Genomic DNA, 24,239 nt, shown 5'->3' on the forward strand with positions numbered 1-24,239 from the left:
AATCCTAGCACTCAGGAGGCAGAAGCAGGCAGATCTCTATTAGTTTGAGGCCAGCCTGGTCTACAAAGCACATCTGGGTCAGCCAAGGCTACACCGAGAAACCCTGTCTCAAAAACAAAAACAAACAAAAAAGTGTCATTCACAGGGTGAAGATTACCTGAGTCTCAAGTGGTGAGCAGTGGAGTTTCTAACCAGGAAAACCAGGAAGAGAAAGGGAACATGGATATAAACGTGTGCCGCAGCAGCTGACAGACGGCAGCTGTGTGCTGTTTTTCCTGGCAATCACACCTCAGCTTTCTTTGACAATCCATTCTTCTTTGCTCTCAGATTGCCACGGCTCAGGAATCCTGGGAAAGACATTAAACTCCTGTGTCAATAGTCAGAACAGTTGCTCATGGCAAGAGCTATTTCACAGTGGGCACATTTTCTTGTGCCAGTGCTAAATCCCACTTCCCAAAAAGCAACAACAGCAAGACCTAGTAGTGTGTGTGTGGCATGTTATAGGAACCAAATATTTTACAATGAGCAGTGAGCATAACTGCCAAAGGAGACCTGTATGTGGGATATGCTGTCAGCTAAAAGCCATCTGGAATTGCATATACCAAAATAACAATAACTGGAAAAACTAAAAGCAAGATCTTCATCCAGTACAACATAACCACACCTTAGAAAGAAGCACAGGCGCTCTGCTGAGAAGTTTGATCCTAGACAGCAACTTCCAAACTCTAACTCTGAGAAAGAGCCAGAACTCTGGAGCAGAACGTCCAGTGCCTTCTGCCTCTTGTAAATCATTGATTTCCTGTCAGGTCACTTTCAAGCTATCTCGTTTGCAAGGTAAATATGCCCAAAAAGCAACAACAGCAAGACCTAGTAGTGTGTGTGTGGCATGTTATAGGAACCAAATATTTTACAATGAGCAGTGAGCATAACTGCCAAAGGAGACCTGTATGTGGGATATGCTGTCAGCTAAAAGCCATCTGGAATTGCATATACCAAAATAACAATAACTGGAAAAACTAAAAGCAAGATCTTCATCCAGTACAACATAACCACACCTTAGAAAGAAGCACAGGCGCTCTGCTGAGAAGTTTGATCCTAGACAGCAACTTCCAAACTCTAACTCTGAGAAAGAGCCAGAACTCTGGAGCAGAACGTCCAGTGCCTTCTGCCTCTTGTAAATCATTGATTTCCTGTCAGGTCACTTTCAAGCTATCTCGTTTGCAAGGTAAATATGCACCACGGCAATCAAGGCATCCTTCCCTGATTTTCTCTGTCTGGTGAAATAGTAAAGGGTAGCAATTGCATCTAAAAAGAGGTGAATTTATAATAAATGATGCACATTTCTTGTAGGCAGTGTGGACAACAAGTTGAGAGAGCTCATTACCTGTAGGAGATGAATCATTCGAGTGAAGGTTTTTCAAAGTCTTGAACAAATTCATGAATAAGAAATGTCTCGGCTGAGGATGCCATAAAATAATAGCCTAAGGCTGGGTGGCTTAAAAGACTGAAATGTAGCGCTCTCTCTCTCTCTCTCTCTCTCTCTCTCTCTCTCTCTCTCTCTCTCTCTCTCTCTCTCTCTCTCTCTCTCTCTCCCTCCCTCCCTCAGCTCTTTTTTTAAAATATTAATTTATTCAGATTACATCTCAATTGTTATCCCATCACTTGTATCCTCCCATTCCTCCTTCCCTCCCACTTTCATCTTATTCCCCTCTCCTAGGTCTATGACCAAGGGGGACCTCCTATATGGTCATAGGCTATCAAGTCTCATCTTGGTAGCCTGCTTGTTCTTTCTCTGAGTGCCACCAGTCCTCCCTACCAAGGGGAAGTGGGCACCAGAGTGCATGTCAGAGTCAGTCCCTGCTCTCCACACAACTGTGGAGAATGTCCTGTCGACTGGCTAGATCTGAGTAGGGGTCGATGTTTAGTGCTTGTATTGTCCTTGGTTGGTGCAGTAGTTTGAGCAGACCCCCCTGGGCCCAGATCCACCCATTATGATGTTCTTCTTATAGGTTTCTAGAACCCTCTGGATCCTTCTATTTCTCCATTCTCCTTTATTTCTCTTTCCTAGAGTTCCCGTATGATGTCCTCACATCTATGTCAGTCTCCTGGTAGGTGAAGACGTTCATGGGACATGCCTTTTGGCCTCAGTTCTTGACATTGGAAGTCTGAGCCAAAATTCCAGTATGGTCAGGATTTGGCAAAAAGCCCACTTTGTGGCTTGCAAATAGCTGACTTCTTTTGTACCCTGGCATGGTAATAAACTCCTCACTCTTCCCTCAGAGGGGCAGAAAAGGTAGATGTATGTATTTTAGGACTGTTTTACAACTCTTCTGAGTCTGTTCACGAACACTGTCTTAGTCACTGTTCTATTGCTGTGAAGATTCCATGACCCAGGCAACTCTTACAAAAGAAAGCATTTAATTGGAGCTTGCTAACAGTTTCAGAGGGTCAGTCTATTTTTATCATGGCAGGGAGTATGATGACAAGAATGGAACTGGACAGGAGCTGAGACCTTACATCCTAATATGCAAGGAGAAGGAGAGAGAGATGGAGGGAGGGAGGAAGGGAGGGATAGGGAGACACACACACACACACACACACAGAGAGAGAGAGAGAGAGAGAGAGAGAGAGAGTTGTAACTCCAAAGCCTACCTCCAGTGACAGACACACTTCCTCCAACAAGGACACACCTCCTAATTTTCAAAACATGCCATCTCTGATGTCTAAGTATACAAATATTCGAGCCTATGGTGCCATTCTCATTCAAAAACCCACAAATATCTACCAACTAGCTGCATTTTAATTCAGTCTAATGATCTGTCTGTCATCATACTTTGAACTGTCTCTTGAGACACCTTGTCTTTTGTGAAGGCTACAAGACAGAGTCCCAGACCATCACGTAAGAGACAGAAGTGTCCAAATTCCTCCTGAGGTTTCCAGAATATACACCATACCAAAGATGTCCAGGATTCTTCTATCACCCTCAGTGGCCATATTGGTGTGGGCCAGGAATATGTTCATTGTAGGAGGAAAGGGTCTGAAGTATGAGGTGTCCTCTGGTTTCTCTACCCTCTCCATCAATTCCCATGGTCCAGCTGGCGGCTCCTCTTCCTGCCAGTATGTGCACTTACCCTTGCACTCTATACTGAATGTTGGTCTGGATGTTGGAGGCCTGGGAAGCTCACCAGCTTACTTAACCCTAGAAGGTTGGTGTGCATTCTGCAAACTCCTTCCTAGCTGCTCTGCTTTGCAGCCCTTTCCTCTGTGGCTCTCCACCTTCCAAACCCTACATCCCAGAGCAAACACCTCAGCTAGACCCTTACCAAATCCCATGTCCTTCCCTACAAGGGCCATGGTTGTGGGACTGTAGTGGCCCAGGATTAATTAAGAGCTGAGGAGAGCTGCAACACATGGTATCTCAGATGGGCAGGCTTTGGCTCCCTCATCAGGCCTGGAGGCAAGTGCTTTTACTCATGGAGCCATCACACCAGGCCCTTTTAAAAGACATTTTTAACTGTTTATGTTTGTAATCTTTTCTTATTTTAAATTTTGAGTGACATATTAACATATATAGGGTACCATGTGATGTTTCAACATACATATGCACTGTGTAATATTCAAATCAGAGTAGACATGTCTGTCTCTTCAAGTATAATTTCTTTACAGTGAATTTTTCAAAATTCTTTCTTATAGCATTTCAAAAATATGCATTGTCATTATCCATAATCACATTCCTGTGCAGTAGGACACAGACATTCTGTGTCTATCAATTCTAATTTAGTACCCCCTAATTTGTCTTTCCCCATGTCTCCCTCTCCCAGTGCTCTCCTTAGCCTCTGGTCATCACTAATCTGACTAGCTGAAATGAACTGTTTCAAATGCCACACAGGCAAGCATCCACTATGTAATCCTACAGCTGGGTTATTTAACATATGTAATACATACCATTCTATCTGGGTTGCCAAGAACTATGGGGAAAAGAGGAAGCCCTGAGTGGATGTATAAAGACTAAATGAAGTCCTGAATGAACATGAACTGTTGCCATGGGCACAGCCTACCGAGGACCAATGCTTAAGACCCATGGGAAACTGGCAAAGCTTTCCCCTGGCTTAGGCTGGGAAAGGCAAAGTCTTAAGTATGAGTGTTATGAATGATTGATCAGTGTGCTCAAAAAATAGCAACTGCTGCTTTTTTAAAATATGTATACAATAAAGTTTATTCTTCCATAAAGATGAATTAAATTATGTACTTTGCAAGAAGTTGATATGAAACTCATCAAGCTACTTGAAATAAGTCAGACTCAGGAAGATAAACACCACATTCCCCCTCATATATGTGAAGTCTAGATTCTAAAACATATATAACAAATGAAAACAGAAAAGACTTGTTAGGAGATTGGTGGGGGTCTAGAAGGCAATGGAAATCAAGGAAGGTATTATATGAAAACAGTATAATGCAATAGGTATATGAAATGCCCTAATGAAACTCATCATTTTGTATGCTAAAAAAAATTAACAAAACTAAATGAATGAATACATAAAAAGCCTTTTCAGTATAAGTCCTCACTTACATTTTAGGAAATTATATCTCCGACCTGTAAAACATGGAGAAGGAGCAGTAAGATTTCTCAACATTCTCTTATACCTAAAACAATATTGAGACTATGCCTTTTCAATTGTTTCCAATAAAGCTAAGTGGTGGGTGAAAATGCGTGCAACAGCACCATCTAGCGAACAGAATATGGTAACACTGGCAACAACTAACAAAGGCTCCCAGGTTTTACTTAACCTTTTGTAGATTGTGAGGCCCTTGAAGAACCTAATCAAAGTATAGAACCTTTCACCTTCAGAAATGCCAAGGCACACTCACAAGGTTTCTACACATGGTTTAGGAAATAAATGACTTGCCCAGCTCCCCTTAATCATCAGTGGACCAGTTTAAAACCTCTCACAGAATAAATGATTTCAATCACTAGAAAAATAAAAAGAAAGCTAGTCACCTAAGTTGGATCTAATGTCTTTAAAAAGAAATCTAACCATAATCTAGCCCCACCTCTTTTCAGGGAACATGGCTTTAGGAAGGATCTCACTGTTCATGGCAAAAGAGGCCAGAACTGTTGTTTATAAACAAAATACCAAACATTTAATTTTACCAATAGCGACTCAGGAGGCTGATGCTTGAGTAAAAGCTTACTAGCTCAGAGAGGCGGAGAAAGCACGCAGCTGGCCTTCCTACTCAACAAACATCCCAGAAGGAAAAAGGCCCCTTCTGTCTCCTCGCTGGCTTTAAAAGCCCTCAAACTGAACCTCCATCCTTTCTACTTCCTGTGTTTCTCTATCCTCTGGACTTTCTCTCACTCTCTGTTTTTGTTTTGTTTTGTTTTGTTTGTTTGTTTGTTTTTGTTTTTGTTTTTGTGTGTGGGTTTTTGTTTGTTTGTTTGTTTGTTTTTTGCTATGTTCACTCCCAGTCAATCTTTTAGTTGTGCCACCTCTTGACCTATGGTTGAATTTCTTCAATCCTATTTACAGAGAGTTCATGGATTCAGGTGTGTACCAGGGCTGAGCCACATCACAGCCACCTGTTTACCATAAACAGAAAGCTCTTGGATTAAAGGAGTGTACCAGGGCCGAGCTACACCATAACAAGAAATCGGTTTTTCCAGTACACAACATTATTATGGGGCTCATAGTGTGATCAAATCTCCTGTAACCATAGATCCTGCTTTTCTCTTTACTTGGTTAAAGTAAGAGTGCCAGTTTGAGAAGGAATAAAAATTAATTTCCTGAGTAAATAGGATGTACGGATTAGCAGCTTCCAAAATGAAAAAATGACAAAGACAGTTTGCCACCTGAACAGTCACCCAAATGAAGACCAGATAGTTTAGTTTTACAATTAAGCTTACTTGTTTAGGGATTAAGATGTTCTTAGGTCTAGATAGATGTTTTAAGTTGATAGAGATGAGATATGATAGATATTGATTTACATTCAGAATTTTAGACTCACCAAGATAGGAAAGATGTTTTCTCCAAGGTTGCCAAACACAACTAGCCAAAACACTATGAATGTAACATTTATATAATTTCTGAGTGTTATGTGGTTCTTCTTGCTGTATGTACTTTGTTGTAAATATGTGTAATAATATAAATGTATATGTAAAAAAGAAAAAAATAATAAAAAGAATGTGCCAGTTTGATCATACATTTGTTCTCCATAGACTTTGGTTCTTGAGAAAGGGTGGCAAACGCATATAAAAATTTAAAGTGGCTGAACAGAGAATAGCACCAGCAGAATCCACTGGCAGCAAACTTACTGAGGAGATACTAGCCTGAACTTTCCTCAGTTCAAATTCCATCTCCACAAATCCTCATCCATTCACTATCTGGCTGCTCCATCTCATTAATTCTCTGAACTACTTAACATCCTTCCAACAGACCCTTTTACTGCTTAAATCAAAGCCTGCCCATTACAATTAACAGACACCAGAACTCTTGATTGACATGTGCACCAAATTCTTAGGAGTGACCTGAAAAGTAATGTCCTATGTTGCTTTCTGTTGCTGTGATAAGACACTGACCAAAAGCAACTTGGCAAGGGAGAGGAAAACGTTTGCTTGGCTTACAGGTTACCATTTTTTTCATGATGGAACTCAGGGCAGGAGCTCAAGGCAGGGACCTGGAGGCAGGAACTGAAGCAGAGAGTTTAGATGAACGCTGCTTCCTGGCTTTTTCCACTGGATTGCTTCCTTGCTTTCTTAGAGAGCCCATGCCTACCTGACCAGGAATGGCACCACCCACAATGCAGTGGGGCCTCCTTCGTCAATTACCAATCAAGAAAATAGCCCCACAGACCTACCGCAGGCTAATCCGATAGAAGCATTTCTTCAACTGAGGTGTCCCTCTTCCAGAGATGTCAAGTTGATAACCAAGATTAGCGCTCACAAATAGCTCTCATAGAATAAAACATACTTCAGAGTATAAAAGTAACTTTCATTCTCCTGGCTCAATTGTTGTCTAGGAGGCTAAAAGTGCCTCCTTCTGTTGGCCCAGGCCTAGTTCTGGAAGCTTCTAGCCTCTGTACAATCTAAGCTAAACCTAGAATGTTTTTAGCCTCTGAGACTGCTTAATGAGCTCACCCTTACTCGTTCTTTCTGAGCTCTGGGATGGCTGGTTCAACTCAGCTGTTTTGGCTCACAATCTTCTCCCAGCTGATTTATACCATCTGGCCTCTCTCTCAGCCCAGAATTGCTCTGTTTGGCCTCAAACTTCTTGGCTCTTCTCATTTTCTGGCCTGTCAGTCTTCACCTGTGTTCTCTCTCTGCAACCCATCTCTCTATACTGTCCTGGTAAAAACTGCCTCCTCTTTCTGAAAAACTGCATCTCAAGTAGCTTCCCTTTCCATCCTCTTCTTGTGAGAGTTGGGCATATCCTATTCTGTCAAATCTTCTCTGATTTGTCACCTTTTCTGCCACTCAAATTAGACATCACTTTCAAACCTGGGTGCTTCTTTCTACAAAGTCATTTTGTAGAGATTTGTTTGGGATTAAAGGCATGTACCACCACGCCTGGGTCTAAGCTTTTTTTTTTTTTTCTTTTTTTAAACCTGATACTTGCTCTATATCAGGCTGGCCGTGAACTCAGACCTATTTGCCTCTGTCTCCTGGATTAAAGGCATGTTTGTATTCCAGCAGGATCACACAGACCTAGAAGATCTTTAGATGTGATCTCTTGCTAGAACAGCCATGTCCTGAATTAACATTCCTCTACATTAGAGGTTGGAGAGGTGTCTCAAGAGTTAAGAGCAATTGTTGCTCTTGCCTAGAACCCAGGCTCACTTTCCTGCACCCACATAGTAGCTCACAACCATCCATAACTCCAGTTCCTAGGGATCTGGTACTTCTCCTGACTGACCTGGGCACCAGGCACACATATAGTACACATACATATATGTGGGCAAGATACTAACACACATAAAATAAAAAAAAACTTTCCAAAAATATATGACAATTTTATCATTTACCTAATAGCATATTAAGGTGAGCCATTTAAAATTTTAGAAGCTGCTTCTCTGAAGATGATGAGAGCATAGGGAACACACAGAGGTCCATGATCCACCCCGCTCCTTTATGTGTAGGTTTAACACTTCACATTTCAGTCTCAGGACAGCCTTAGTTTGTTACTTTCCCCTACATTTCATACCTGAAGTTATTAAATACACTCCCAGTCTTCATGGAATGTGCAACTTTATATGTTTGCATACTAGTGTGGTGTCTAATTATTACCCAAGATATATTAAACCCATAAAGCATGTCTTGTAAAGAATAAGTTGTAGGAGTGGGTAGACGGCTTGACGGGTAAAAGTACTCGCCTCACAAGCCTGATAACTTTAGTTTGGATCCATGTTGCACATGTAAAAGCCAAGGGATGTATGTGTAGATTTGTTTTTAGCTTTTTGAGACTTCTCCACAATGATTTTCCTACTGGCTGCATCAATTTGCAATCCCATCAATAATGACTGAGGGTTTCCTTTTCTCCATATCCACTCCAGAATTTATTGTCCATTGCTTTATTGATCTTTGATTCTGACTGTGGTGAGATGGAATCTCAAACTAGTTTTTATTTGCATTTCCCTGATTGCTAGAGACAATGAACTTTTGTTTTTTAGTGGACTATTTGATTTTTTATTCTGCTTTTGTCCGTTGGCTTTGTCTTGTTCTTTATATATTCTGGATATTAAGCTTCTAGCAAACATATACCTGGCAGAGATTCCTTCCCATTCTGTGGGCTTCCCCTTTACCCGGCTGATTATTTCTTTACCTGTGAAGAGGCGTTTTAATTTTATGCAGTCCTACTTATCAACTGTTGGCCACAATTCTTGTGCAAAGGAATCCTATTCAGAAAGTCCCTTCCTACCCCTGTATCAGGTAGGGTACTGCTATGGGTTTTTTTTTTTCCTAGCAGGTTGAGTGTTTCAGGTTTCACACTTAGGTCTTTGAATGCACCAGGAATTAGTTTTTGTGTAAAGTGACAGACACAGGTCTAATTTCATTCTTCTATGTGTGGATATGCAGTTGTCTAAGTACCACTTGTCGCTTCCTCTTCTCCAGCTTAAGTTTTTGCATCTTTATGAAATATTAACTAGCTGAAGGTCTATGTACTCATACTTAGTTCTTCTATTTTGTTTCATTGGTTTGTATACCTGTTTTATGCCAGTGCCATATTGATTTTATTATTATTGCTCTGTGATATATCTTAAGACATGGAATGATAATCCTTCCAGCATTATTCTTTCTGCTCAGAATTATTTTTTTCATAACTGGTGTCTTTAATGGATGTTAACATATTTTTGGTTTGATCCTAAGTATGGGATGTGAAACAGACTTGTGTGAGGGTATGCAGTGTTTGTCTACTAGAAGAAAAACTCCGTCTTGTTGGGGGCATGGTCTTTGCCAACTGATAAACATCCTACTACTACGAACTCTGAGAGAATACACACACACACACACACACACACACACACACACACACACACACACACACATATGCATACATGTGTGCCCCAAAGCAGAGGCTGGGCTTTTTGGTTTGGCATCACTTCCTATCACTTGGCCGTTCATCACTCTGTTTCGAGATGCTCCTAGAAAGAAATGCTCCAAAGACTTCAAGGTTCCGGGTTCTGGCTACTCCGGTTGCAGTCACCTTTGCTGAATTGCTGGCTTGCTGTTTAATGGGCCTGCTGGAATCCTGATGGCAAGAGTGGAATTGCTCCAAGGAACTGAGTCTAAAAATGTCTACTTCTCCCTATTACCCTCTTTTTTTCTCCTATCTAGGGTAGGTAGGTTGGAAGGGAGCTATAGGCATTTAAAAACCCCAAATAAAGTATGTTTGAAAAAGCTCAAAGCCTACAGGCATCCTTTGAGTTTCCGTATGAATTTTAGGAGAGTGAAGAATGAGATAGGTATTTGGTTGGGATTTCATTGCATTTGTAAATAGCGATCATTTTCACAATATTAATTTTGTCAACCCATGAGCACAGGAAGTCTTTCCTTGTGTGTGTGCTTGTGTGTGTGTGTGTGTGTGTGTGTGTGTGTGTGTGTGTGTGTGTGCATTTCTTTATCTTTTATACCAGAACTTTATTTTTCATGTTAGCAGTTCTTCACTTCCTTGGTTAGGGTTGTTTCTAGCTTTTTTTTTTTTTTAATGCTATTATTGTTTGATGTCAGGTTAAGTTTTATTACATAGTGTTCAGATAGTGTTTATTTCAATGGTTTTGCATCTGTAAAGATCTGTTTTGAGTCCCAGACTGTTGTCTACTTTAGAAAAGGTTCCATGTGCTCCTGAGTAGAGTATGAATTTTTTGGTGTTTGGGTAGAATATTCTGTAGGTATCTAAAAACCGTTTAATGTATGATGTCTATTAATTTTGACATCAGTGATACTTTGTATTTTAATATATATGGCTTCATAAATATTCTTTCCCAGTCTCTGCTCTTCTTATTCCTCTCTTCAACTCCAAATATTGCTTCTTGTATTTTCTTCAGGTTTGGTTTGTTAGATATAAAAATTTTAAGACTGTTTATATAATGGAAAGTTGTTCTCGTTCAATTATGGAAGATCATTTTGCTGGATATATTTTAGTGCTTGACATATTTTAGACTCTTTCAGCTTTCTAAGTTTCTATTGAAAAACTAGCTCTTATTCTAATGATTTTTTCTTTATATGTGACTTGAGGTTTTTTTTTTTTCCCTCTTGCATCTTTCAGTAGGTGTTCTTTATTCTGTATACTTAGGTATGCTGTGGAGATTTTCTTTTCTATTTGGTGTTCTGTGTGCTTTTTGTATCTGTATTTCCTAAATTTGAAGATTGCTTCTATAATATTCTTGAAGTTCTGGTCTATGCCACTGACTTGGAATTCTTCTCCTTCAACTATCCTTCTAATTCAAAGTTGGCTTTTTTTTTTTCTCCATGGTATCCCACATTTCTTCTATGATCCTTTCCTCTGTGTATTTTTTTTTAAATTTCTTATAGTCCTTGCGTGATTTAGATCCTCTACTTTATATTTAATCGTAATAGAATTTGTCTGCTTGGTTAATTTTGCTTGTAAGGCTCTTCTTTTGAGTTTCCTAATTGAGTTATTGGATTTTTTCAATTCCCTCTTCATTTTAGCCTGAATCTTCTGTATTTTTATCTCTTTATGAAATTCTATTCTCAGGCATTTATGTTCCTTAAGTTCCTTCTCTTTAATTTTATTGAGCAGTTTCTTTGTGTCTTCTTTACATTCCTTGAGCAGTTTGTATCCTCTTCAATTTCTTCAAATTCTTTGTCGAAACTTATGGTTGTTCTTTTAATTCTGTGTCCTGGGGTTCAATTAGTTAGTTCTCATTGGCAAATTATTTTGAGAAGACTGGTAGGATTTAGAGAAGATATTGGCTTGGTCTTTCATGTTATTTATATTTTGGAATGAGATTTGGATATGTGGACCTTTGTTAGTTCTAAGGGTTGACATGAATCAGACAGGTGTGGAGGGTTGGACCTAGTGGCTGAAAGTGACTTAAGTGGAATAAAGTCAGATGGACTGGTATACAGGATATCCTCCTGGTCTAAGCCTCATGTGTAGGGGTAATTTTATTGGGTGGAGAGGTTGGATTCAACATAGGCAGAGGAGGCAAGGCTAGGCCAAGGCAGGAGGAGTACTGGATGTGAGACCAGAGCTAGATTTGGTGGGTTGGAGTCAGGGAGACTCACAGGTCTAAACCCTAGAAAAAGATGTAGGCGGTCAGGCTGGCCAGAAAGGTTGGAGGGAAGGAACCTGGGAGTTGTGACAAATAGAGAAGGTTTGGCAAAAGCCTAGATTTTTATTGCAGCACAGGTAGGCGGCACCAAAGCCAGGACACTGATGTTGGTAGGGTTAGAGGAATTTGGTGAGTTGAGTAGGGTCTTAGATCCTGGAGAAGGATGTGGGAGATCTGGCTGGCTGGAAAGGTTCCTTTGTATTATTTTGTTTCATTGACTTCAGCCTTGAGTTTGATTACTTTGTCTCATTTACTCTTTTTATTATTTCTTCTTGTTTCTCTAGAGCTTTCAGATATGTCCATAAGTTACTAATAAAACATCTCTAGCTTTTTATTAGTAGTGTCTTCCCCCCCCCCCCCCCCCGATGGCACTTAGTGCTATAAAGTTACATTTATAACTGTCTTCATTGTGTCTCATAGGTTTGGGTATGCTATATTTTCATTTAGTTCTCAAATGTTTTTAGCTTCTTTCTTGATATGTCTTGATGCAATTTTCATTCAGTAATGAGTTGTTTAGTTTTCATGAATTTGTATACTTTCTGCTATTTCTGTTGGTGTTGGTATCCAGCCTTAATCCATGATGGTCAGAGAAGATGCGGTGGTGTTTTTGTCTTTTTTTTTTTTTTTAATTTTCTTGTATCTATTGAGACTTGCTTTGTGTGCCAATATGTGGACAATGAACTGCTGAGAAGAAAGTAGCTCTCTTAATGTTTGGATGTAAAGTTGTATAAATCTCTGATAGGACTGTTTGTTACATATTTAACTGAAACTGTTCAGTCTCTGTTTGGATGACCTATTGGTGAGAAAGGGGTACTGAAGTCATTCACCAGCCCTGAAAGAAAGCCAATATGTGATTTTGGCTGTAATAGTGCTTCTTTTATGAATTGGAGTACCTTTGTGTTTGGACATGTTTAGAATTATAATATCCTCTTGCTGGATCTTTCCTTTAATGAGTATGTAATGTCCCTATCTCTTCAGATTAATTTTGAAAAATATTTTATTACATATTAAAACAGCTATATATTTGCTTCTTGAGTCCATTTTTTTTTTAAAAAAGAATACCTTTTCTAGCTCTTTGTGGTCAAGTGATATCTTTGATGATTCCTGTTATTTTCTTGTTGTATGGGGGTGTGCAGTCCCCCATATTTGGTTTATTGTTCTGGTCTTATTTCTTGTGTCCTCTTGGGTGTAGTTAACCTCTTCAGACTGAAGTTTTCATTATAGTGCCTTCTGTAGAGCAAGGTTGGTGGGTAGAAATTACTTAAATTTTGTTACTGTCAAGTTTTCTTTCGGTTAGTTGTGATTGATAATTTTGCTGGGCTGGCATCTGTGGTCTCTGAGAGCTTGCAGAATATGTGTCCAGGACCTTCTGGCTTTCAGTCTCCATTGAGAAGTCAGGTGTTCTATTTCGAAGAGCCTGTCTCTTATATGTGACTTAGTCTTTTTCCCCTTTTAGCTTTAACAACCTTTTTTGTTTTGTACATTTAGTATCCTGATTATGTATCCTAGAGAGTTCTTTGGGTCTGCTTATTTGGTGTTCTGTATGCTTCTTGTAATCTGATAGGTGCCCTTTTAGACTGGAAAAGTGTTCTTCTATGGTTTTGTCAAAAATATTGCCTGTGCCTTTGACCTATATTTATATACTTCCTAGTATTCATAGGTTTGGTCTTTTCATGGTATCACAGGTTTCCTGGATGTTTTATGCCTAATTTTTTTTTTTAAAGATGTAACATTTTCTTTCACTGAGCTTTCCATTTCTAATACCTTGTCTTGTCTTCAAGACCTGAAATTCTCCCTTCCAAGTCTTTTGTTTGGTTAGTAAGGCTTACCTCTGAGGTTTTTGTTTGACGTCTTAAATTTTTTCATTTCCAGTTTTATTGCAGTTTGGGTTTTCTTTAGTGACTCTACTTTGTTGTTAAATTTTCCTTTCACATCTTCAATTACTCTCATTACTTCATTCAACTGTTTTCACAGTTTTTATAAAGCACTTACTTATGACCTCTTAAGGTCCTTGAACATATTCTTACCTGTTATTTTGAAGTCCTTCTCCTCTGCTTCAGAAGCTAAATTGCTTTTCTCAAGGCCTGTGACAAAATGGTTGATGGCTTCTCAAAGTGGCTTATTGTCTTGGTTAATTTTTGTGTTTTTGTACTATTATCTAGGCACATGGAGCTGATATATTTCTTGGCATAGATCTTTGGTCTTGCTGTGTTGGCTGGGTGTTCTATTTCTTGGTTGTTGTTGCCCACTATGGGTCCTAGCCAAGTATGGTGGCCATGGGTCCCCAGAAGAGACTGTTTCTCTGGGCTAGAGGTGTCACAAAGGAATGAAAATGGGCTAGAAGACTCAAAGGGGCAGTGGAAAAGAATAGGGGACCCTGTGTCTGCATCAAGAGGCAGAGTCCTTACGGAATGGAGGTGGGCTCGTGTATTTATAGTTTTCTGAAATTGTCATTTGATCCTTCCAATGATTCTGTGAGAGATGTTGGAAATGTTTTCATTCTTTACATGTAAAATTTGAGGTGAGAAACTCTAAACAATTTGCTGCGTCCTCAAATGCAAGCACAATAATTCAAATCCAAAGTTCTTTCTTGATGTAACATGGCATGTTTCATATCAAGGTCAGTACTTCACTAAATACATTTATACTTTTTAGCATTCTAATCACATCTATGATGCTTTACTGCACAAGATATGTAAATTAATGTGAATATTTCAGGCTGCTGTCATACAAACATTAAAGCACACATCCAAAACAGTGTCTTTGGTTGTATTGGCCTGTTTCAGCAAAACAATGTCTATCTGAATTAACAATGTCTGAGGCATCTATTAAGTTGCAAATGCTTAAGCTCTACTACAAAACTACTGATCTACCAATCAGACCTAGTGTGGGGGCCAAGGAAGTCTTGTAAGCAGTATCTTTATCTTCACATAAAGTTGAACCTCTTCTAGGCATATTTACTATTTCTCAGCTTTTTCTTTATTTCACACTTATTGCACCTAAAATTCTTACCTAACACTTTTAGAGCAGGTAGTTCTTATAAGCTATAAACTCTCAAAAATAGCTTGCTCTTTCTCAACTTATTACTACAGTTTTAACTATTTTCCCCAATTATTTTACAAAGTCTATCAGTTTGTAAAGTGACTGAAACATAGGAATTAGAGAAATGGCTCAGAGGCTAAGAACACTTCCTGATCTTTCTGAGGACTTTGGTTTCCACATCCCCATTGGGTGCATCATAACTGCCTATAATTCCAACTTCAAGGAATCTCATGCCTTCCTCTGGACTCCAGGCAGCTGCATTCACATACTACACAATCACACAACACAAATATGTAAAAATTTAAAAATAAAAAGCTTAAGAATTAAATTTTCAATAACCATTCTCAAATGCCTTAGCATTTAATCTACATTGACTCAATTGTGCTACACTACACTAGACAAAACTGCCACCTTCAAGCATATAAGCTCTTTCTAAGCATCAAGAACTGTAACTTATATATCTTAGTATGCTATTATAAAGTATACTAAGTATATATTTATTATCAATAAAGGCTCTTAAACTGCTCCCAGTGAATTAGTAATAAATATTAAAATTCTCTCAAAGATGAAAGGGCTGATGGAGAATAAGTTTCTCAGGTACTATTACTACTAGTTTTCTACAAAGACATAGGCAAATGGTACCTGGCAAACAGTAAGTTCTCCATTTTTGCAAGATAGAAAACTACTAGTATTTTAAGACAATGTACAAGACAAGGCAATATGTAGAAAATGTTTTAATATGGTATAAATCCCCACTTTTGAATAGCTAATTAATAGTTAGCCAATTTTACGTTAAAGTATTTTGAAGGTTTTATACTAAACATTTCTTGAGATTTTTGCCATTAGAAAAGGGTTACTGATAATATATTGAATATTTGAAGATTCTTATTCTTCAAGATAACTAAAATTACTGATATCTCAGAAAATATTACCAGTTATGACTACTTTAGTCTTAGTATCAGAAAAGTATCTAAAGCAAGTTTCAAACCAAAAAAAATTCATAATGACTGTTCTTATAGGAAATTTAAAATGTTGTTATAAGGAAGAGAGGAAGGATATGGCACACAAGATCTGAATAACTAGAGAATTTCATTTAATAAGTATTCTTAAAATTCATTTCTTCAAAAGACAATATTTCAGTTACATTCAAATTATATTCACTCTACCAACAAACCATTGTTTATTTACAAAGCTAGATATTACAAAACAGATGAATATTTAAACAATGTTTATTTCTTAAAAGTCCTTCCAAATTTAGAATCCTGAAAACTTCTACAGATACAACTAAAAAAGTATACATTATCAGGAAAACTATAAGTTTCTTGAATAGGAAGAAAATGTAATACACATACAATGAAGCATAATTCACTTTGGCTCAGTTTACAGGTATGTCTCAAAGTGTGTGAGTGAGTGGGTGTTGGTGTGTGTGTATATGTGTGTGTGCACATGTATGCATTCATATATCATATATTTATATATACAACACAATTTCTAATACAGGCAAGTCACAGCTGGTATCTTAAAGGAATGTCTCCATACATTTTCTCAGAGAAAGTAGAAGAGTTCTCAGGACTTCATGCTGATCCATGATTTTTCAAATCTTTGTTCTCAAATATAGAACCAGACATTAGTTTGCTTTCCATTTTTAAATTAGACTCATTTTATAACAATGACTTAGCTGCTATGAAAAATACTATTAAGCCTGCTTTGTTTAGAGCTCCGCAACAAAGACATGTCTGTTGTTCTGTCCTGCACTTCCACTCTCTCTTCAAAAAGTCTCTAAGGAAACTTTTAACCAGTGGTGGTAAAGACATCAAACAAAGTAACTCTGAGATGGTAAAGAAACATGGGATCTGGCCTTAACACAGACTTAGAAAAATAAATGCCCCATTTATATAAAACAGTGAGAGAAAGAGATTGAAAAATAAATGGAAAGAGACAAAGAATTGTGGTTCTTGTGAGTTTTAGTTTCAAATATATACAGCAGCTAGGCTATCAATAACTGCATTTTTAAAAACTTGTATGAATTTCCATAAATTTTAGTTATTCTAAATTGGGCTTCTGTAGCAAAACAAAAATGTCATCGTTGTAAAGGTTATGTGAACGTTGCTTTCTGGGAAGAAAAAAAGAATGGACATATTATACATAAGGTTAAAAAGAACAGAACTAGGAATAAAATTAAGCACAGATCTGACCTTCAGATTTTATCTCATCTGTAATCAGAGAAAAATAGCCTTTCTTCAGTTTTTTTTTTTTAGTCTATCTCAGGTTAAAAGTAATAGAATGAATAGCCCTTATTCGCTAGTTCTATAAGAGACAATTTAAAATTTTCTTTTTTTTTTTTTTTTTTTTTTTTAAAAAAAAAAAAATATTTAGGAAAATTGCTGCTGAATTTGGAAAGAAAATTAGGTAATGCTAACAAATAAAAAAAAAATCTTAAAAAAAATAAAAAAAATAAAAAAATAAAATTTTCATATATTTGTTAAATGATAAACATAAAAGCTGTCTCTTCTAGAATGGTTTTTAGATGTACTGATATATTTATGCCTTTCCTGAATTAAACAGTCAACATACAAGTTTGGCATTGCAGGTGATGGTGGCGCATGCCTTTAATCACAGCTTGGGGGGCAGAGGCAGGTAGATCTCTGTGAGTTCTAGGCCAGCCTGTTCTACAGAGCTAGTTCCAGAACAGCCGAAGCTACACAGAGAAAACCTGTCTGGAAAAACCAAAATGAGTTTGGCATCAAAAGTTATCAACTAAATGTTTTAAAGAAATGTTTACATTCAAATTAAGTTAAAATAAGTGCTGTTATATCAAATACCAAAACTGCTATTTTATTAATCAGAAACACACAATTAACAAGTATTATATAATAATTCCCCAAAATCACCACAAAATTTAAATTGGCTATTCCTCTATATGAAGATGATGATTCTGAAGTAACACTCTAAGCTACAAAAAACGACACTGAGTTTCCAGAAAGTCAGTGCATCCAGTAGTTACAATAGGCATAATGCTCGTCCACAGCCAGGAGCTCTGAAAAAGTCAAAAAAAAAAAAAAAAAAAAAGAAGAAGAAGAAGAAGAAAAGGTAAATAACCGAAAGTCATACTAATGACAACAAATACTATGAGAAGTGCTCAAGCCAAATATTATATAACCTGAATGTCAATCAGCTGTGGTCTTTTCTGCCAGTGGAAGGCGTTCCCATAACTGGAGCAACTGCTCACCAACTTGAGGTTCTAGCTCCTAGATAAGTCAAAAATAAAAATAAACATTAAAACTCTCTGGGATGAATTTTCAATAAGTGAAAATATATGTGGACAAAAGGCAAAAAAATCACTTTAAACTTCACTTAAAAAAGCAGATCCTGCTAATATCAAATGGTACAGACTATTTCTAGTTCTCTACTTTTATAGAGTCGACATTTAGATATAAAATTCTACTTAATGTGAAAATCTTGTACTTTTTGTTATAAAGTAGCAACAGATCACCATGTAATCAATTTTGGATGCCATCTAGATGAAAACAATAAATTTTATTTGAAGTGGAGATTCAACAAGAGCACTCAATTTGAACTTCCAAAGGTTTGAAACCTACCATATTAAGATGTTTTCAGACTTTCTCCTCAAAAAGGAATCTTAAATGACTACATAATCCTAACTTACGAATTATTTAACTTTAAATCAAGATTAATAAATTAAAATAGAATGACATGAATAAAAAGAATGTCACTTTTTTTCCCTCCGGTGGCATATATGATCCCACTAAAGAGTACACAGAAAGAACTCAACTCTATTCCCAGGGTGGACAATGGTTCAAATAAATTATTGGATGTAATTGTTGGTAAAACTAATCCCTGAATACACTTTCCCCATGTAAATCGCAACCAATAGCTCACTGTACTGTTGATATGAACAGATTACATGATACAGCCAGCACAGTATTTTGACACTATTTGTTAATTCCCATCACATTACTAGTTTAAGTGCACAGGGGCAGCATCACAAAAGCACAGGAGCTGAAATAAAGCAAGTCACTAGTGTAGTAAAGGGCTGCTGTTTACATCATGGACTTAGACAACAAGGAAGCTGAGTGCTGATGGCACTTGAGACTTTGACAAATTACCTCGAGAGAGTACTCTGCTTTAGTCACGTGTCATTAAGGAGCAACAGAAACCTCCATGAAACGACTCATGAAAGATTTCATACAGCAAGAAACAAAACTTAAAACAATGTTAAAGGATCTATAAGACATCTGTAAGCAGACTTTTATGCTCTTTATTCACCAAAACCACTGTTGATCATGTGCATTTGTCATATATATTTTCTCCTTGAACGTAACAACAACAAAACAAAATCAAAAGAAAAAAATCTTAAGATACCAGTGTATACCTGCCCATCTCTGCTTATCTGTACTTTTTTGTTGTCATTCCAAGGATTGAGTAAGTGGTGTGCAAACTGAAAGGGCAAGCTTTCTTTGCGTATCCACTCCACTTTAAATACGCCACCAAGTCCAGCTGAGCCCCAGTCCTGGCTTTTCTCTCTTCCTATCTCAGAAGACATCCTAGAAAATCCCTGTATAAAAAATGAGGGGAAAGGATGGAAGCAAAGATGATATTAAAATATCTATATTTATCTCATAAGGCTAATTATATTTTAAAGAATTTTAAGGGAAAGTACAATATTAAAAAATGCAAATTTATCAAGAACCAAAAAAGCTTCTTTATCAAATTTTGGAAGACAAACCAATTTGAGTAACTTAAAATCTTAATACTTTCTTTATAATGTATCAACAATAATGACAGTATTTATTATATAAAAATATAACCATCAAAACTATAGTTTTTATTTATGAATACTGTAACTATGAAATAATTCAATAGTTTGCAAGTTCAGACATATATGAACTCAAATTAAAATTAAAACCATCTCAGAGATAGAGATATTTCAGTGGTGAAGAGCCCTGGCTGCTCTTTCATAGGTCCTGGGTTCCATTCCCAGGACCAGTGTGGTGGCTCACAACCATTTGTAACTCCTGTTTCAGAGGATCTGACTCCCTCTTCTGGTCTCCACAGGCACTGCATGCATGTGGTGCATAGACTGGCACGCAGGCAAAAGCAAAACACCCATAACACTTAAGTTTGAAACTTCTTCTGAAAAGAATCATTGTCTTTTCATTGTCAATGAATTTTCTAGTCCACATAAGCATTTTACAAAGGTTAAGATTCTTGCTTTTAATCCATAACAGATCCAAAGCTGTTGTCAGAAGGAAAAACTACTCATTTGGAAATGTCTTGGTTATTCAAGGTAAAAGCAGTTCTATCACCCCCTTGCAGAAATGTGACATAGACCTCAATTTTACTGTGTCTCAATACAATGAAAAGCTAGCATTTGGATTTGTTTTTCTCTAAATTTTAGATTGTAACCTACAGGCAAAACAAAGCCCATTTTATTGACTCAGGATGGCTCACCTGGAAATGTCCAGATCCTTGAACAGAAAATACCAAGTAAACCATGCTGCTCTCCCAAAATGCTCGATTTAGCTTCCGTTCATTACTAGGGGTTGTAGACCAGATACCCTTCTGTTGAGAGATTTCAAGGTTTCTCAAATTGCTACTCTTCATTATGAAGTAACGAATAGGCATGTTTGGTCTTGGTGAAGGAGATTTTGAGCCCTGTGAAAGAATATGTAAGTTCTTGAAAGGTAATTTGACTTTTCAAAGTCAGTAGGCTCTCATAAATAACATCTCATAAACATATAAACTTAACCACATATCCAAGAAATGAAAATCAAAACCTTTACAAGGCTTAATCAAAAAGTAAAAAAAAAAAAAAAAGTACTTATTGCCAAAGCATCCAAAGTGCCTTGTACCAAGACAGGAAATTTATTAATTTACATTTAGAATGAATTTTCAGAAAATGTTTTTAAATCCTTCCAATTCTGCGGGGAAAACTGTTCCAGTTTACTACCTAGAGGCAGTTTTGAGATGATCAAAGGAAACAGTCCAGTACTCTTACTGAGCTGTAGAGACTGAAGTTTAGACACCACAGTGACTAGAATGGGCCCGGCAATGTAAAAAGGAGTTTCACAAAGAGCTCCAGAGAACTGCAGGAGGATAGGACCCCAAAAGTGCGTGGTCAGGGACCTCATCAAGAGTTCAGACAAAAGAAACGTCTGAGAGCAGGCAAAGAATTGAAGAAAAGCATTACACTAAATATTTGCCACACCTCACCAATGGTTGGGAATACTTAGCATCCTCAGCCACGGCAGGCATCTTGTAACACAGTGGACTTGCCCTTAGAGGGCTCAAACCTTAGTACTATAAGGAAACTAATCCCAGGAAAAGAATTCTCAGGACCTATGGTGGAAGAGTAGAACTGACTCCTGAAAGTTGCCTTCTGACCCCCTTGGCATGCGAGTGCACATGCATGTACATGCACACACACAAATAATTTTTTAAATGTTAAAAAAGTATTAAACTAATTGTAACTAACATAGCTATTAGAACAAAATCTAACACTATTTAAAGGAACACACACACACACACACACACACACACACACACACACACACACACCCAAACAAAAGGCAAAAAACAAAAAAATTCCAGCAGCCAAACAAATGCTTAAGAAATACAAATACAAAATAAATAAATTATGAAAGAAAGAAAGTAAGAAAGAAAGAAAGAAAGAAAGAAAGAAAGAAAGAAAGAAAGGATAGGAGGGAAAAAATCAATACAAGCACTTGCATGGCAGATTTTATAGACAGTAGACAAGAATGGTAAAATATATATTATAAATTATGTGGATGGTATTTTAGAAGTAAATAAAATATGAATATTATTTTTAAAAAGAGGTATTTTTAAATAGCAAGAGCATTAAAGACATATGGAGAACCTTGACACATAAAATAGTAACTGCAAATAATAACATTATAAAAAATGAAGTTTACCCTCTCAAAATAAAAATATCACTAAGTGAAAAAATAGCAATAGAATTACCTTAAATGAGGCCCAAGAGGGAGAATGAAATATTGAGTGATGTTATATACACATACATATATATAGCTAGGTTCCCTAGACCTACATAAAGAAAGTACTACATGACATGACTGTGTAAAAAGGAGATAACTTTGCAAATCCTTGACCCTAGATGGAATGCTACAGGCAATCAGTGGCTTCTGGATGAGGAAATATCCAATTCTTAAGGGACAAAGTCCCTATAGGTTATCCAATCCCAGTGGTCAACTCTAGGATAATAGGGTATGTGTATGTAGGCATATGTACAACAATAATCATAGAAGAGCTCATGAATTTGAGAAGGTGTGGTGTTGGAACAGGGAGTGTGAGGGGTAGACATGAGGTAAACAAAGTACTGATACATGAAATTTCTCAAAAATAAAATTTAAGATGTCTTAACTAATGAATTCGACTACAAACATAAGGAAGAAACAATACCAATTCTACAACTGTATTTCAAAATCCTGAAATTGAAGACATATTTTGCAACTAATCTCATGAGACCAGCTTTACCTTGATGTTTTAGTTTCTTTTCTACTGCTGTGAACAGACACCATGTCCAAGGCTGGCTTACAGTTTAAGAAGGTTAGTCCATTATAACCATGGTGGGTAGCATGGTGGCAAGAAGGCATGGTGCTGGAGTAGTAGCTGAGGGCTTTACATCCTGATCCAAAAGTAGCAGGGAGGGAGGGAGGGGGAAGAAAGAAAAAGAGGGAGGGAGGGGGAAAGGGTTAGAGAGAGAGAGGAGAGAGAGAGAGAGAGAGAGAGAGAGAGAGAGAGAGAGAGAGAGAGAGAGAAGAAGAAGAAGAAGAAGAAGAAGAAGAAGAAGAGGAGGAGGAGGAGGAGGAGGAGGAGGAGGAGGAGGAGGAGGAGGAGAGAAGAGAAGAGAAGAGAAGAGAAGAGAAGAGAAGAGAAGAGAAGAGAAGAGAGAAGAAAGGGAAAGAAACTGGGACTGGCGTAGTCTAATGAAACTTCAAAGCCCATCCCCAGGAACAAACTTCCTCCAACAAGGCCACATCTTCTAATCCTTCTTAAACAGCCTCCCAACTGGTGACTAGGAATTCCAATATATGAGCCTATGGGGGCCATTCTCATTCGAACCATTATACCTGGTTTCAAAAATCTACAAAAGTAACACAAGAAAAAAAGTACTGAATAAGATCCCTCATGAACACCACTGATAACAATGGATATTTTGATTCAATAATCAAGTCTAGCAATATACAAAAAAAGCTGGCATGCCTGAAGTACTGTGGTGGATTCAACATGAATGGCTCCCATAATCTCATATATTTGATTGCTTGGTCATTAGGGAGTAGCACTACTTGACAGGGATTAGAAGGTGTGGCCTTGTTGGAGCAGGTGTGGCCTTATGTCACTGGAGGTGGGCTTTGGTGTTTCAAAACCTCAAGCCAGGCCTAGTGTCTCTCGGCCTGCTGCTCATGGACCTGGAAGCAGAACTCGCAGCTACCATATCTGCCTGTGTGCTGCTATGCTCTCCACCATGAGCATAATGGACTAAACCTCTCAACTGTAAGCAAGCCCTGAACAAATGTTTTTTATAAGAGTTGCCATGGTCATGGTATCTTTTTACAGCAATGGAACACCAAAACAAGTAAAAATGTTAGACAATGAGTAAAATCTACCATCTATAGACCAAGATTCAGAAACAATATGTAGAAAGAACACTGAAAATAACTCTGATTCATAATGAGTGGAGAGTGGGATATGACTTTCTCACATACTCTGGTGCCTCACCTTTGACCATGTCCCCTGGAGGGGGAGACCTGGTGGCACTCAGAGGAAGGACAGCAGGTTACCAAGAAGAGACTTGATACCCTATGAGCATATACAGGGGGAGGTCATCCCCCTCAGTTACAGTCATAGGGGAGGGGAATAAGGGGAAAATGGGAGGGAGGGAAGAAGGGGAGGATACAAGGGATGGGATAACCATTGAGATGTAACAAGAATAAATTAATTAAAAAAAAAGAAAAAAAAAAGAAAACCAAGAAACTAGATAAAAAAGAAAACATTTACAGTTATCGTGCATCAAATGATAAAACAGGTAATGTCTTCTGGCTAAGATCAAGACAATGATACTTCTTATAAGACTCAAATGTCATTCTATTAGAGGACCTAGCTAGAAAAAAAGGGGGGAAAGGAATAAACATCAGATTGAAAAGAAAAAATTAATAAAGTAAAAATTATTGGAAAGTAAAATGACATTTATTGACAGAAGTGATGAAACAGGTATGAACAATCACAGCTGTGCAGGAGAAAGGGTGACAGGTCAGAAAACAAACACTAAATGACAGAACATCTCATTATAATCTATATAATCAAGTCAGTGTAAGACTGACAAAAGAAGAAAAATACTTATCAACAGAACT

The 24,239-nt window shown here is 37.6% G+C and overlaps 1 protein-coding gene across 1 annotated transcript in view; it reads right to left on the minus strand.

Annotated features, from left to right (window-relative positions):
* Positions 1–17,297: 17,297 nt before the first annotated feature.
* The window catches only part of YTHDC2 (YTH N6-methyladenosine RNA binding protein C2), a 61,900-nt gene continuing 54,958 nt past the window's right edge, over positions 17,298–24,239 (minus strand). The window contains exons 27-30 of the mRNA XM_084778402.1: positions 20,302–20,505; positions 19,223–19,405; positions 17,990–18,077; positions 17,298–17,866 (exon numbers count right to left, since the gene is read on the minus strand). Of these exons, the coding sequence (XP_084634528.1) occupies positions 17,997–18,077; positions 19,223–19,405; positions 20,302–20,505 (468 nt within the window). The 3' untranslated portion in view covers positions 17,298–17,866; positions 17,990–17,996. The remainder of the gene's footprint in view (positions 17,867–17,989; positions 18,078–19,222; positions 19,406–20,301; positions 20,506–24,239) is intronic.

Source organism: Acomys minous (genome assembly GCF_964271855.1).
Source record: "Acomys minous genome assembly, chromosome: 4".
Lineage (NCBI taxonomy): Eukaryota > Metazoa > Chordata > Mammalia > Rodentia > Muridae > Acomys > Acomys minous.